At 32.1% G+C, this 16,949-nt stretch overlaps 1 protein-coding gene across 1 annotated transcript in view; it reads right to left on the reverse strand.

The window, feature by feature from the left end:
- Positions 1-394: 394 nt before the first annotated feature.
- LOC126880082 (zinc finger protein 664-like) overlaps positions 395-16,949 on the reverse strand; it is an 80,862-nt gene continuing 64,307 nt past the window's right edge. The window contains exon 4 of the mRNA XM_050643752.1: positions 395-9,502. Coding sequence (XP_050499709.1) covers positions 8,946-9,502 — 557 coding nt within the window. The 3' untranslated portion in view covers positions 395-8,945. The remainder of the gene's footprint in view (positions 9,503-16,949) is intronic.

Genomic DNA, 16,949 nt, shown 5'->3' on the forward strand with positions numbered 1-16,949 from the left:
TCAAGAGCAAAGTACGTTTATTTTTCACAATATTGAAAAGTTGTTATGAAAACTTGTTCAGCGTTAAAAACTATGTTTCTATATGCAATTACGTCCTTCTAATTGAAATGAGGCCCTTAGAACACAAGGGGTATAAGTGACAATTTTAGAAAATCAGATTGTAAATAAAAAATGGACTCCCAAACAATTATAAAACATGGTGGCTTCAAAATTCCTACATAAACTAACAATAAAATGATCAAAAATGACATGTCTTTGAAAACATGCTAAGTGGTTCCTATATAGGTACCTAGATTTTAAAAATTGTCTAGAACTTTAAACATTGTTTTCTCAAAACTTGTCACTTATACCCCTTGTATAAAAAACAAGTTAATAAATTAAAATAAAAAACAAATCCAATATATTATGTATTACAAAATTAATATAAATTGCAAATTAAACATACAACATAATAAAATACAAACATAAGAACTAATAAGTTGTATCAATAAGAATTTTATTAACACTCCCTGTCTCGGTAACTAAAAAAGTATTTAGCTTAAAAATTATTTACGAAGCGCCATAAGACAAACAAAACTAAAACATTTAGCACTCATTTCAAGAGTCCTGACTAGCTGCTACTTTAGACTACATCAATCTGACGAATTTACCAAAATTATAGTCAGAAGGATAAAATTGAAATTTTTGTAAATATTATTTAATGTTAATACATATATTTCATTTAATTTAAATTAGTTGTTGTTTTTAAAATAAGTTTTAGTTCATTTTGTGCAGTTGCATTTAATAAAAATAAAAGTCAAGTTTCAATAATATTTAAGGGGCGGCATTTCGAAGACTTGCATCATATTGAAAAGATGTACCGCACGGCTCTGCTCTTCCCAATGCCATTTAGTAAAAGTTGATTCACACAAACAACCGATTCTAGAAATTAAATGTTACTGTATATTATGTTCAAATCGTGATATTTATAGTCCAGACTGTATCGTCGCCCCGTTAGGTAAATTATTCCAGTTCGATTCATTTGCACAAACTTACTCAAAAAGAGGTCCTTATAACGAATCCACAGGGTGTCAGGTGCTACCGTAATCGAAAAATTGTTTTAACAATTTTTTTTAAACAAATTTACAAAAAAAAATTCACTTCGGACATTTTTTTACATCATTTGGGTCATTCATAGCAAAAGAGGTCTTTTGTGATTTTTCTGTAAAATTTATTGTTCTCGAGTTATACGCGATTTAAAATTTGAAAAATGCGAAAATGACCATTTTCAAGGCTTAATAACTGAGTTAAAAATTATTATTATGAAAGTCAGAAAGTCACCAAATCAAATTTTAACGACCCCCCTACAAGGTACTGAAGAAATATTTGTCATTACTGTATTACTAAGCTGTTATTTTTAATTATTAACAATGAGCGCTAGGAGCGTATTGAGGCGGCTGGCAATGTGAGTGCGACTGAGATGCACCATTGGACGGTCGGAATGGAGGATCTTACTCGCACTCACATTGACGGCTGTCTCAATACGCTTTTAGCGCTCATTGTTGATAATTAAAAATAACAGCTTAGTAATAAAATCATGACAAACATTTCTTCAGGATCTTGTAGTGGGTGCTTTAAACTTTGATTAGGTGACTTTCCGACTTTCATAATAATAGTTATTAGTCGAGTTATTAAGCCCTAAACATGGTCATTTCGCATTTTTCAAATTTTAAATCGCGTATAACTCGAAAACTATCAATTTTAGACAAAAATCACAAGAGACCTTTTTTGCTCCGAATGACCAAAATAATCTAAAAAAATTTGTCCGGAGTGAAATACTTAGTTATTTATAAAACAGTTCGTGAAGTATGCTGTTTGCGCACGCACGCGATGTTTAGAGCATGAGCGGGCCGAGTGCTATACATCGCCTAAGTGCGCAAAAAGTACTTCACGTACAGTTTCATACAATATTTTATCAAAACAAATAAAAAACTGCAACTCTTCGTCATCTATTTTACAATTTTTTAGAACTTTGACATTTAAAAATTCAAACTTCTGTCAAACCACAAAACTGTCAAAACTTAAAAAGAATTATTTTGTAATTTATTGCTCACGGCTCACATGTCATCACCATGACAAGGCGAAAGTTAAGGATATTTGATTATATGAAAGCGTGCTAAAATACAGTGCGAAAAAGTAAATCCCATTTAAAATACATTATTACTTCAGGCACACTTTAAACCCTTCATGTACTGCTATTTATATATACAATTTTCACACAATAAAAATTTATACATAATATGAGGTAGAGTAGATAAGAATTATTTTTGTGAATTTGGTTAACAAAAATTGGTTCGACCGCGGTACCGCCTGACACTGTGTATTTGTTATAAGGATGTATTTGTTTAAGTAAGTTTGTGCAAAAAAATCGAATCAAAATAATTTACGTAACGGGGGCGACGTTACAGCCTGGACTAATAAGTAGTTGAAACGGTCAAAACAAAGAGACGCACACGCATCAAAAATGCACGTGAGATTATACTCGTATAAATTGTATAATCTACTTTTACTAACAAGGGTTAGGAAGAGTCCACTTCAACTAGTAAAAGTTGATTTAAATTTTTCAAATCAACTTTTACTGCTCGTTTCAGTTGTGAGTTGACTCGAACTAGGAAAAGTCAACTCTAACTGAGAATCAACTTGAACTGTAACATATATTCCGTTTTAATTATTTCAAAATATTTTATTAGATGTGTACTTTATGTTCTGTTCTAAATGAAATGTAGCAACAAAAATGTTATTCCAAGTAGTGATACATTAAAAAAAAAATACAATAGAAAATAAAATAAAAATTTCATTTTTAATTCAGTTGCAATGCGAAGGCAAAACAATCTTATTTTTCAATTAGAATACGGAGCGTAGTCCAGTCCTCTGAATCGCGATTTTCGGTTCTTATTGGAGCATCATCGGAGAGAACGTAGGCACTGTTCTCCATATCCTAACTGACCAGCATCGAGAGTTTTTCCTACCCATTGCAACTGAAGTGAAAATATTAGGTGACTAGCGTCATCTGGCAATTAAAAGATGAAGTTTTCAATCCTAATAGCATTATTAATAATATTTAAAAATATTAAAATATTACTAAAAGATTTTTAAATTGAAAACCTTACAATAAAAAATGTTGCGTTACCGCAACGTTGGGAACTAATGCAGGGGCGTAACAGAGGCCCCCGCAGCATGAAGCTTGTGGGGGGCCCATCTTGTCGTCTAATATTTTTATGTAAAAATGTGTTATTGTTGAGTATTAAAAATGAACTTACCCATCATATAGGTATGTCTTAATAAAATTGTAGATATATACGCTGATAGTAGTGCACGAAGAAAGTTGTGCATCTCATAGAATAATACTATGTATTACTTAATGTAATCGTTTATGAATTTTCGTTCTATTTTATTCTATACCAATACAGACGAAAATTGTAAGTTGTCATAAATGGTGCATGAATACACTAATATCCCAGTAAAATTACTGTTTTGGAGTGTAATTATCAGCGTCACGACGTATTTGCTTGACAATTTAGATTTAGGTTCTATTTATCCTACCCTTCAAAGTTGGATTTGTGCCGTTGGTTGCTTTTACTTGGGGGGTGAAAGTTGTAGCTCATGAAAATTGTTCTTCGTCCAATTCCAAATCGAACATTTCCACGTGAAATAATCAAAAAATGAAGCACTTTTCGGGGAAAACTCATTAAAAATTTTTTTAAATGTTTTAAACTTTATTTTTTATAGCATATTTTTTTTAGCGTTTATAGCATCAAAACTAACCGAGTTACGCTCAAAATAAAGTTGGCCCCTTTTTGCTAAAAAAAACCTGAAAATCTTCCCCTGTATGATCTGTAAGTATAACCGGTTCGAAGTTCTTCCTTTTGAAAAAATTTGGTACAATAAAAAAGCTTTTAATTTGGAAAATGCCATTTTTTAAAAATAACTTAAAAAATATTAACAAGGGCGGATTCAGAGAGGGGGCCAGAACGCAACGTTTAAAAAAATAATAAATTTAAATATCTGCAGTTCAAATGTTTTTAGCTTTGTGCTGAAAGGTAGTCAAGGTTGTGTTGAACGAGGTAAGCCCCGGCGCAAATTGATCCTAAGCGAACACAACCTGCCACCGGCGAGTTGCGTAGAGAGTTCTGCGCATCCTAATATCAGTGAATACAGTGCCAGGTCTAGCATGCGAAAGTTTGTTATCGAAACACAATTTTCTGGTGTCGTGGGACGCGTGACCCAATTCTCAGTTGTGGTTTTGTTTTCGAGATGGACGTAGAAAAGCTAATAGAACTCGTTCGGAATTATCCCTTGAAGTTTGTCTGACGAGACACCGTTAAGCTATTAACAAATTTTCAGCTTGCTATTAATCAACTTTTTGTTGGTACGCGGGATCCAGGCCTAGAAATACAATGTCACAAATGATGGCGTAATCCCTTTTCTATAGGTATAAAAATTTTGTAAATATCATTCATTTCTTAAATGATTCATTATTAAAAACCGTTAAGCATATCTGTGAATATCGCATACCCTCAAATAAAATGTGTCATGATACCGGGCTTGTTCATGCTTAAAAACAAAATATGTAGACGAGATATAAATATATGTAATAGGTAAGCAGTTTTTGCAACGACAATCCAATCACAATCAGTGTTGTTTATATCAATAGTATCGGCATCGGCTGATAAAATAATTAGTTTTTAGCAAAATTCGCACCTTTGGGGACACTGACGTACATAAAAGCAAATTTGTTAATTTTTGAGAAAACGTAGGCATTTAAAGTTTTAAAAGGTACTTAAAGCTAAAAATGAGATGCAAATTACAAGAGGAAGTAGAAATCTATTGTCCATAGTCCTAGTTATTGGGATTAGAATTTTTCTTAAACATCACCTCAAAGCTGCGTGCCTGAAAGGGAAGGAAATTAGCAAATATCTCATTGTATTGTTTCTCAAAAAATTAGAAAATAAGTATTTCATTGTTCCCCCAAAAATTCCATAATTTTACCATTGTATACTAATGTTGTGTCACGCACAACTGACAATCTGACATTGTTTGATATACATACATAGGTACACTTGATCTAGCGAAATGGGGAATAATTATAATTCTTTGTTTTTTTGTTTCTCCAGACAAATACGAATATTAGGAATATCGTAGTGTTGATAAATAAATTTTTGTGAAAAATTTGCAATTACGTCAGTGTTTCCCCAAAGGTGCGAGTTATTACAGTAAACTGGTTTTGACTATAGAAAAATGCAAATAATGTGTTGTTAGTGTGGTAGTAATTTATTACACAGTTAAAATCATAATTGGAGATATTACTAATCTTTTAAACACATTGAAGATATAAAATTAAATTAATTAATTAATCTTCAAATGTTTCTGCGATCAGAACGGTATTGTCGGCAAATCTCAGATTGTTTAATCTAACACCATTTATTTTAATACCTATGGATTGCTCAGAGAGTGTTCTATTCATTACGTCTTCGGAATAGAGATTAAACAGGGTTGGTGACAGTATACACCCTTGTCTCACACCTCGCTTTATTTCAATTTCTTCAGTCGTATTATTCTCTACTCTCACTACTGCTTTCTGATTATAGTACATATTTGCTATTAGTCGGATATCTCGTTTATCTAAATTCTTTTCTGCCAGGAGTCTGATTAGATGATCATGCCGCACTTTATCAAAGGCCTTGTTATAATCTATGAAACACATCAGATACAGATACATCAGTATTTTGTAATCCGTATTTGTACTCAGTATCTACCACTGAGACCCGGTATCAAAAGTAACCGTTACACGTCCGCACTGATTTTGCCCGCCTCTCTATTCGTTGCAGAGACAGCCAACGGTTGGGTCTTGTTGTGATCAATATGCGTTTCGCTGTGCGAGATTTGCTAAAGTGTGAGGCATAGATAAATAATATATAGTATTACCAGATAGATAGGCAACTCACTGTAAAAATTTGGTTCCTTACGCCATTTGCGAGCGATGTGTTAACTAATCACCATTTGGCGGGAAATTCAAATGCACAAGCATTAATTTTATCCGTTTAGCGCCCCTTGCGGGCAATTTCGTTACTAATTAAAATATCTTGTTATTTTACAAGAAATACAGCCGGTTTCCGAAACGTTATTCAAATCTCCGATCATCTAATCGGCTGTCAGATTTGATCAACTGTTAACCTGTGATGGGTTTCTCAAACGCCAATTATTGTAAAATTGCATGATCATAGATCATGTAATCGATGATCTGACATACAATTTGGTAGCGATACTGTCACAATTGGCTGTTATCCTTCAAAATTTCAATTATATTAACCTCTAAATCCAAACTTGTATCTTTAGATTCTAAAGGTGCATTCTCTCTTACGTACTGTCACTTTTGTTTGGAGCAAGAATTGAACGAGAGCATTTTAAAAATGAGGATAGGTAATGTGACGAGAGTTGGACATATAAAACAGTTTATTTATGATCTATAATATTTTATAATCGTATTTTTATTTTTGGTCTATATATTTACTTTTTATATTTATTTTTAATTTAATTACCGGCTGTTTTATTGTCTTCAAAGTTAGCTGCTATAATTTCTCACACGTTTTCCCTCTTATTTACATCGCTATAATCATTATGTTCTCCTTTTTAGAGCTCTGGCCTCTCAAAAAATAGCTCTATGAGTCTAGCATCTTTGTTACCTTACATTTTTAAAAGAAAAAAAATATAAATTATATAATCAAATATAAAAAATGTCCGAGATATCCATGTTCTGCAAGTTAAAAAAATATTTTAAATTATTTCTTCCATAAAAAAATCTTATTTTTATTGAATAATATGATTTATATCATTTATATAATATGTGTTATTTGACAATTTTTTCCCGGTATTTGTTAATTACAGTAATTAAAAAGCTAAAAAAACTCTTAACAGCTTGTTAATCGACGGATAGTCGCAGATTAGGTAACAGTCCATTTTTACCGCCGTTTGACAAGCGAAACTGGTTAATCGACCTTTCGGAGACTCAAAACACTCATGATCGGCTGTTAACTAACGATTAATCTTTTGTCAGGTGATCGACTGTTGTTAAAACTAGTTTGGTTGACGTTTCTGACGCATTTAATCTATTGTTAATCGTCGATTACATAATTTTTGAGATGATCATCCTTTCGGAAACCGGGCGATAATCTCACCTATATTATTAAAATAAAATACCAAAACTTACTAAACTTGTTAAACTTGTTTAACTTGTTAAAGTATTTTATTTAAATAATATCTAAGTAATACTCATAAATTATTCGGAATTTTCAAGTTGCAAAATATGTTATTTTTGCTGTCAAATTTAGTAAGGAAAAGGGATATAAAAAAGTTAGACAATTTTTTTCTAAATATAGGTACGTGTATTTATTCGTTGTTTCAGATAAAACAGTTATAAACTAATTACTATTTACCTATGCATTTTCTAACTTTTCTATGATTTGTACACAACAATAATAAACCATCTTTATTTTTTTTATTAACACAACACCAAAGTTCTTTCGCAACTAAAACAAAACTACACACTACACTTTATAAACGAAGGATAAGGAACCAACTGAAATTGAAATGACTAAGAATAAATCGTTACAGATAATACAATAAAAACTGTAAACTAATAGAAAATTATTTGTATTTGCACTAACTGTCATTACTTTTGAAGAATTGACAATTGACATCGTCGAGTTAAGCCTCATCGTTCGATTATTTTATTTGTGACATTCAGGTATGGTGTTTTAACATAAATGATTGGTTAAAGTCTTCGTGAGCGAGAAAGGCTGTCGTTTCTCTTTATTTAGCTGAGCGGTGTGGAAGTGGTGGGGGAAATTCCCCAATTTTTCCATATGAGATTCCGGGGCATGGTGTGAGGTAGTCTAAGCTATGCATGTATCATACAAAAAGTTCATGCTCCCCCCCCCCCCCTCCCTCGGCTGTAACTGTATTTTGAGCGTAAAAAATAAAAATAAGGCTTTTTTAAACTCTTTAAAAAGGTTTTAATAAGTTTTATTCGAAGTGCTTCATTGTTGGGTTTTTTCATGTTGATAAATATTATTTGGTTTGGAATTTGACGAATAAGAACAATTTTTCAAGAGCTACACTTTGCTTTTAGTGGGTCGATAGACTTTCATTTTTTATAAGCTATATTTTTGCTAAGAATATTTTTTTCGATCAAATATTTACTTGAGTTATTTGCGAAAAACCGTCTTAAAACGTGTTTTTTTGTTGAACAATAAACATTTTCACTCGTAAATAACTCGAAAAGTATTGACTTGACCACTTCGTTGGTGATACTGAAAATTACACGTTATCGCCGTATTGCACGTTCATTTACTAGGCTATATTTACACATGTCGCATTTAGTAATTTTTTAAAAGGGGCCCCATTTCCAATTCTGCGGGAGGGGGGGGGGGCGACGGATTTTGTTACGCCACTGCACTAATGGGTTAAAGCAAATATTATCACACTTTTAAGACTTTTCTCCAGTATGGGTTCTCAAATGTATTTTCAAACTACTTGAACCAGTAAATTGTTTCAAACAAATTCCACATTTGTAAGGCCTTTTTCCAGTATGTGTTCTCAAATGTTTTTTCAAATTACTTGCCTCAGTAAACTGTTTAAAGCAAGTATCACACTTATAAGGCTTTTCTCCAGTGTGCACTTTCAAATGTCTTTTCAAATTAGTTGCCATACTAAACTGTTTAAAGCAAATATCACACTTATAAGGCTTTTCTCCAGTATGGGTTCTCAAATGTGTTTTCAAAGTACTTGCATCAGTAAATTGTTTCAAACAAATTCCACATTTGTGAGGCTTTTCTCCAGTGTGCACTCTCAAATGTGTTTTCAAATTACATTTTTGACAAAACTGTTTAAAACAAATTTCACACTTATCAAGGTTTTTCCCCAGTGTGCACTCTCAAATGAGTTTTCAAACTTCCTGCTTCACTGAACTGTTTTAAACAAATTTCACACTTATAAGGCTTTTCTCCAGTGTGGGTTTTCAAATGTGTTTTTAAATGTGCTTTCAACCTACTTGCATCAGTAAACTGTTTAAAACAAATGTCACACTTGTACGGTTTTTCTCTAGTATGGGTTCTCAAATGTGATTTCAAAGTTTGTGCTCGAGTAAACTGCTTAAAACAAATATTACACTTATAAGGTTTTTCTCCAGTGTGAGCCATAACATGTGATTTAAGAGTACCTGCTGCAGTAAACCGTTTCAAACAAATTTCACATTTGTGAGGTTTTTCCTTAGTATGTATTCTCGAATGTATGTTCAGATTACATCGATGAGAAAATTGTTTTAAACAAATTGTACATGTGTAAGGTCCTTTTCCACTTTGAACTTTCATATTTAGTTTTTCCTTCGGCGTATCTACCCAAATCTTCGAAGATGAATTTTCAGGTGTTTTCATAATTTTCATTTTGTTCTTATTTTGTAAGCAACCTAAAAGATAAACCAACTGTACATATTTTACTACAGTGCCGACAAAAAAATCTTTACAAAGTGAATAAAATGCACAAATTAGGATAATTATTATTTTAATTTTACAAATTAATACTTTATAAGAATATTTAATTTTGGATTCTATGGCAGTTCTGGAAGGGTTCACAACATTACTACATGCCTGATGATGTTGTCAGACTTAGATGATGTTTTTTAAGAGCTCCAGAACTAGCTCACGTAACGTTTAAGTACATACTTTCTGTTCATTTGTGAGTTTCTTTCGCCCCATAGATTTCACTTCAGTTTTTTAAGAGGTTTCACATTGACTACGTGTATAAAGCCAACTGTATGTACAGCACAAACGCACAGAATAAAATAAAGAAAATGAGATGTTAGTAAACTACAGGCACCGGGCGACGCAAGTACATCACCTCTCCCATCAAACGCCAAACAGGCTCAGTTGACTTTATCTTCTTTACGTGCCATCTCCGCGACGAAGGTTGGCAATCATCATTGCTATTCTCACTTTCGACACTACAGCCCGAAAGAGTTCAGTTGGGCTGCATCCAAACCATTCTATGAGATTTCTCAGCCAGGACATTTTTCTCCTACCTATGCTGCGCCTTCCTTGAATCTTTCCCTGCATAATTAATTTTAGGAGCTCATATCTGTCACCACGTGTTATATGACCCAAGTATTGAAGTTTTCTTATTTTGATGGAATCCGGTATCTCCCTGCTGTTCTGTATTCTCCTTAGTACTTCCTCATTGGTTATTCTGTCTGTCCAGGAGATTCTCAGCATTCTTCGATACGTCCACATCTCAAATGCTTCCAATCTATTGAGGCATTGTTTATTGAGAGTCCATGTCTCCACACCATACAAAAGAACAGAAAATACATAACATTTTAGTACTCGCTTTCTAAGATCTAGGCTGAGGTCTCTACTACACAATATTTGTTTCATATTAGTGAATGCACTTCTAGCCTTTTCTATTCTAATTCGGATTTCTTTGGTATAATCGTTTGTTTCACTAATGTTTGTCCCTAAATAGTTATAATTCTGAACTCGTTTTATCGTCTTATTATTTACGTGTAGATTGATGTTTCTAATATTGTTCTTTGATATAACCATGAATTTCGTTTTCTTTATGTTTAGTGACAGACCAAATTCTTCACTTGTTGCAACAACCTTATTTAAAATTCTTTGTAGATCTGTAATAGTTTCTGCTATTAGTATTGTGTCATCGGCGTATCTAATTTCACATATGGGTAGGCCGTTTATTTTTATGCCTGCTACTTTATCTTCTAATGCTTTTTTGAATATTTCTTTTGAGTATGCATTAAACAGTAATGGCGACAAGACACAACCCTGTCTAACTCCTCTTTTGATTTTTATTTTATTGGTGTTTAAATTATTTATTCTTATGACAGCTTCTTGTTCATAATACAGATTATTTATTATTCTTATATCCCTTGTGTCGATGTTCTTTGTTCTCAGTAGTTTTATTAACGGATTATGTTTCACCGTATCGAATGCCTTGTTATAATCTAGGAAGCAGACATAGATGTCCTGGTTTACATCTAAACATCTCTGTATTAGCACATTTACTGCAAATAATGCTTCTCTGGTACCTTGAGCATTTCTAAATCCGAACTGAGTTTGTCCAATGTCTTGTTCTAATTTTTTGTATATTCTATGATGAATAATCTTTAGAAATATTTTGAGTATGTGGCACATTAGACTGATGGTACGGTGTTCGCAACATTGTCTGGCGTTTCTCTTTTTTGGTATAGTCACGAATGTTGATAGAAGCCATTCTTTAGGTAATATACCTGTCCTGTATATGATATTAAATAATTCGACAATTACATGTATATTGCAGTCGGCTATAAGTTGCAATATTTCTGTCGGTATACAATTAGTTAATGTGAAACTTCTTGAAAAACTGAAGTAAAAACTCTGGGTCGAAAGAAACCCACATATGAACGGAACGTCCGTGCTTCAATGTTACTAAGAAAGGGAACTCTGTAATTACCATAGCACGTGATATTAGTGTTTCAAGAGATTCAATTTATCAATTGAAACAGTCGGATGCGTCTTAGCCTCCTGACTGTTTCGGAAAGAAAACCTGGTTGTATGTACTTAAACGTTACTTGAGCTGGTTCTGGAGCATTTAAAAAACATCATCTAAGTCTGACACCATCATCAGGCATGTAGTAATGTTGAACAATTCCATAACTGCTATAGAACCCAAAATTAAATATTAATTTGTAAAATTAAAATATTAATTATCCTGATTTATACGTTTTATTCACTTTGTAAAGATTTTTCTTTGCCGGCACTGTACAATGAAAAATAAAATGCAGAAACTACAAAACAAGCATCAAAAGTAACAAAAGTTTAGAAAACATAAACGTAATAAAAGAATTAACTCATTGTTCTGTTTTATACTATATTATTATACAGTGCGTCTGCGTAATATATCATAATCAATTTTAGGAAAAAAATTAGGTATTCTTTATAAACTGCTCTGCATAGTCTAAACCTAAGATGAAATGATCAGATATCAAATTTTGTAAACATTATACGAGGTATGTCAAACAATATGAATTTCGCTCAAGTGTAAAGTGCCTTTATATTTCACCATATCGAAAATTGCTATTAAGGAAAGTTGTTTGAAATTAAAAATTATGTTATAATATGCCATTACATTCTTCTAATTGAAAAAATAAATTTTGAAATTTTTTCTCAAATTACGGATAACCAACTTCGTTATTAACTTCGTTATTATTAATTTTACGAAAAAAAGTTATTCTTTATAAAAAGTTCTGCTTAGTCTAATAACCAAGATGAAATTATAAGATATCAAATTATATCAATTTTATACGAGGTATGTCAACAATATGAATTTCGCTAAAGAGTAAAGTCTTTACCTTTCACAATATTGAAAATTGTTATTATAAAAAGTTGTTCGGAATTAAAAACTATGTCTAATAATTACATCTTACTACTTAAAATATTGTGAACTATAAAGGTATTTTTACTCTTGGGCGAGATTGCATCCTAGTTTTTAGACCATTTAGACGTTTATAAAGAATAATTTTTTTTCGTAAATTAATATTAACGAAGTTATCTATCATAAAAAATAAAATTGATGGGTATCCGTAATTTGACGAAAATTTTCAAATTTTTTTTTTTTCAATCTGAAGACTGTAATTGCATATTATAACATAATTTTTAATTTCAAACAACTTTTATTAACAACAATTTTCGATATTGTGAAATATAAAGGTACTTTTTTACTCTTGAGCGAAATTCATATTTTTTGACATCTCGTGTACTGATAATAAAATTTAATATCTGATGATTACATCTTAGGTTTTAGACTATGCAAAGCAGTTTATGAAGAATAACTTCTTTTCGTAAAAGTGATAATAAAAAAGTTTCGCATATGGTTCCAAGTTACGCAGACACACTGTATAATAAAAAATATATATTTTTTGTTATTTAAATATTTTACATTTGATGTACATGTGTAATATTATGGATCTTATAAAATATTTTTTAATTATAGCAATGTGAACATTGAAAATAGATTTAATTTAAATTAGATTTGAATTGGGCTCTGTTTAGACGTAGACGCATCACAATGGCCAGATCGGCAACAGTCAAACTCGCAAAAATATGGAAGAACACTGACACTACAAACAACACAAAATTACGCCTTGTGAACCCTTAAGCAGTTTAAGCGTAAACCCAATGCCACAACATGTACCTAATGAAGAAATTAGAAGGTACAAGAACAGGATTCATTCAACATCAGAAAGGAGAGAAACATGGCAACTAATATGGTATGGGCATGTCAAGAGGATGGAGATAATAGATGAATAATAACATGGATTAGCGGAATAAAGGCAACAATAGAGTATAGGGCTATCAAATCTACTACTACCGCTTAGTGAGAATATGCACCGTTTAGTTTCTTTCCATTTATGTTCATTCCCATGTTTGTCCATTCCATTGTTTTGAAAACATCTTCCAGTGCTAATGTAAATATTTTAGGAGAAATAACATCTCCCTGTCGCACTCCTCTGTTAATTGGTATGGGTTTTGAGGTTTCTTCCAATTGTACTGTCATTGTTGCTTTTTTATATATATTATGCACATTTCGCTTGTCAACAATGCTTTTTCGTAGTCAACGAACGCTAAGTGCAGATCTATATAGTATTCGTTAGCTCTCTCTATTAGTGTCCTAATTGTTAGAAGATGGTCAGTGGTGCTATATCCCTTTCGGAATCCTGCCTGCTCTACTGGGTGATATAAGTCCAATTTGTGTGTTAGCCTGTTGTTGATAATCCTCATGAACAGTTTATACGTTTGCGACAGCAGTGAGATGGGTCTGTAATTTTTTAGGTCCTTTCTGTCGCCTTTTTTAAATGCAGGATTGTAAGACTTTCGTTCCATTCGTCGGGTATTTCTCCTTTATGTATACAGAGATTAAATAGATTTCTTAATGTTTGTAAGATTTCTTCTTTCCCTTCTTTCAACATTTCAGCAAGGATTCCATCTGGTCCCGGTGCTTTGTTGTTCTTTAATTGTGATAGTGCGGCTTCTATTTCATAATTTTCTATTTTTGGTAATGTTTCTGAGTTTACATTCGTGATTGTTTTCTTGATATATTCCTGAGTGTTGAGGTTTGCGTCTTTCTTTGAGGTTTTATAATTTTAACTATTTATAATGGGAAATAAGCCACAATGTTATTAAAAAATGATTTTTATTAACGTTTCGACGCCCAAATCGGGTGCCGTTGTCAAAATACTACTAACATAAACAAAAATGTTGTTTCTTAGTAAAATAATTCTTCTAATAATTTATTTAATTTGACTCATTTATATCTGCAATTCAGATACATATGATACATTTTAAAGTAGAAGACTTTAAAATGATATTGCCAATATTTATGAGTTGCGTTCCTGGGACGACTTTACTGAAAGATAGTTCATTCGATTACATGAAATCAACCCCAACTCAAGAATATCCGTCACAAAAAAATCATAGCATGTGATCTGTCTTTAAAAAGACAACCACATGCAACGGTGACATTAAAATTCTCGCGTTAGAGATCTCATAGTAAATCACGAGGGAAAACCAGGAAAAGCCTCGTGATACTATCCCGACATCGTAAGTATTTGTTCTTACATTTAATTTACTCTCAAAATTAATACCAAATTCTGACTTTACTATAATTTTGTTTAAATTATAAATAATATCAATAATACATGGATATATAAGTAATACTAAAATATAAAAAACGTACTAACTCGACTATTGACTTACTAATTGTGGTATTTTCTTTCTATTGACTTCCTCTTTCAGTATGGGCATCCACATCCTACTGCATTACACCGATGAATTTGCGACACAATTGGTTTCGTTTAATTTTTAATTTTTTTCGTTAAATTAAATGTAAGAACAAATACTTACGATGTCGGGATAGTATCACGAGGTTTTTCCTGGTTTTCCCTCGTGATTTACTATGAGATCTCTAACGCGAGAATTTTAATGTCACCGTTGCATGTGGTTGTCTTTTTAAAGACAGATCACATGCTATGATTTTTTTGTGACGGATATTCTTGAGTTGGGGTTGATTTCGTGTAATCGAATGAACTATTTTTCAGTAAAGTCGTCCCAGGAACGCAACTCATAAATATTGGCAATATCATTTTAAAGTCTTCTACTTTAAAATGTATCATATGTATCTGAATTGCCGATATAAATGAGTCAAATTAAATAAATTATTAGAAGAATTTTTTTACTAAGCAACAACATTTTTGTTTATGTTAGTAGTATTTTGTATTTTGACGGCACCCGATTTGGGCGTCGAAACGTTAATAAAAATTATTTTTAATAATATTGTGGCTTATTTCCCATTATAAATAGTTAAAATTGTAAAAATGCCACAAGAAAATAGCTTCAGAACAACATTTCTTTGAGGTGTATAGTTCTTTATAAAACCTTTCTACTTCTTCTGATATCTTATCTTTTCTTCTCTCTTCCCGTCCTGTTTCATCCTTTATTGAAATGAGTAATGGTTTCTTTAAATTTGGTTGTAAGCATTTTAGGCCCTTATTTCTCTCAATTACTATCTCGATTTCATTTTCAGTGTGTTTTCTTAGATCTTCTCTGGTTTTTCTCCTAATAAGTTTGTTTAGTTCTACGTATTATACTGTGTTTCTTTTGTTTTCGCTTATTAGTTTTCGTCTACTTTCCATTAATTTAACTGTCCCGCTACTTAATCTATTTTCTTTTGTTCTTAGTTTTTTGGCAGTTTTCATTCCCGCTTCTAAGAGTTTTTCTTTTATCTCTTCATTAATCTTATTAATTTCTGACTCTTCCTTTGCTACTTGTTGTTTATAGTTTTCCCTTAAAGTCTGTCTATATTCTTCTGCGTTTTGTCTTATTCTGCTATGGTCAGTGGCCGTTGGTTTTCTTCTAGCTTTCTGCGTCTCTAGTTTGCTATTTCTATTTTGGCTCGTAGTATGCGGTGGTCGCTGCCAGTTGAGAATTTATTAAGTGCAGTTACGTCTTCGAAGATTTGTTTATTTTGGCATAGGAAGTAGTTTATTTCATTTTTTGTCACCCCATTTGGGGAGATCCATATCCATTTTCGCCTTGGCTTCTTCTTAAAGTATGTATTTATTGCATGAAGGTTTTGTTGTTCCAAATATTCTAGTAGCCTTTCACCCCTAATATTCCTTGATCCAAGTCCGTAGTTTCCTATTTTGTTTTCTGAATCTTCCATTTTCTTTCCGATTTTTGCGTTAAAATCTCCCATAACGATTGTTGTTTTAATATTTTTGTCTTCCATTGCTGTGGTGATGTCATCATAAAAGTTATCAATTTCTTCCTCCTCATGTGTTGTTGGAGCATATACTTGTATTAGTTTTATTCTTGTCTTACTGTTAATTTCTAGTATGATTTCTTTGTAATAGAGGCGATTTCCTGATTCTAGTTCTATACACATTACTCCTCTTCTTTTGACCTCTGACAATCCTACAATGTCCCATTTGATTTTAGTTAATTCCTCTTTGAGTTCGTACAGCTTTTCATCTTGAGCCATGGATCTGATGTTATATGCGTATTCTGTTGCATTCCTTCTTTTTCCGTTTTCTCTGATTTATTCTTGTCGAGCTTTTGCCTCCCCCAGAGTAACATTATGTTGTTTTATATATGCCATTAGAGTGAAAACTTAGTCTTATAAAATAGATCATGTACCAGATTACGATAACAAAAAGGAAGCATCCAGATGCAAAAATGTTGGATGTAAAGGGAAAACTCATATTTTTTGTGAAAAATGTAATATACCGGGTGTCCCAATAAGAATGGCTCTCGGCCATATCTCAGGAACCGTTTATAGTAGAGCTTTGAAATAAAAAATTGTATAAC

The sequence above is a fragment of the Diabrotica virgifera genome, chromosome 2 (assembly GCF_917563875.1).
Source record: "Diabrotica virgifera virgifera chromosome 2, PGI_DIABVI_V3a".
In the NCBI taxonomy this organism is placed as follows: Eukaryota; Metazoa; Arthropoda; class Insecta; order Coleoptera; family Chrysomelidae; genus Diabrotica; species Diabrotica virgifera.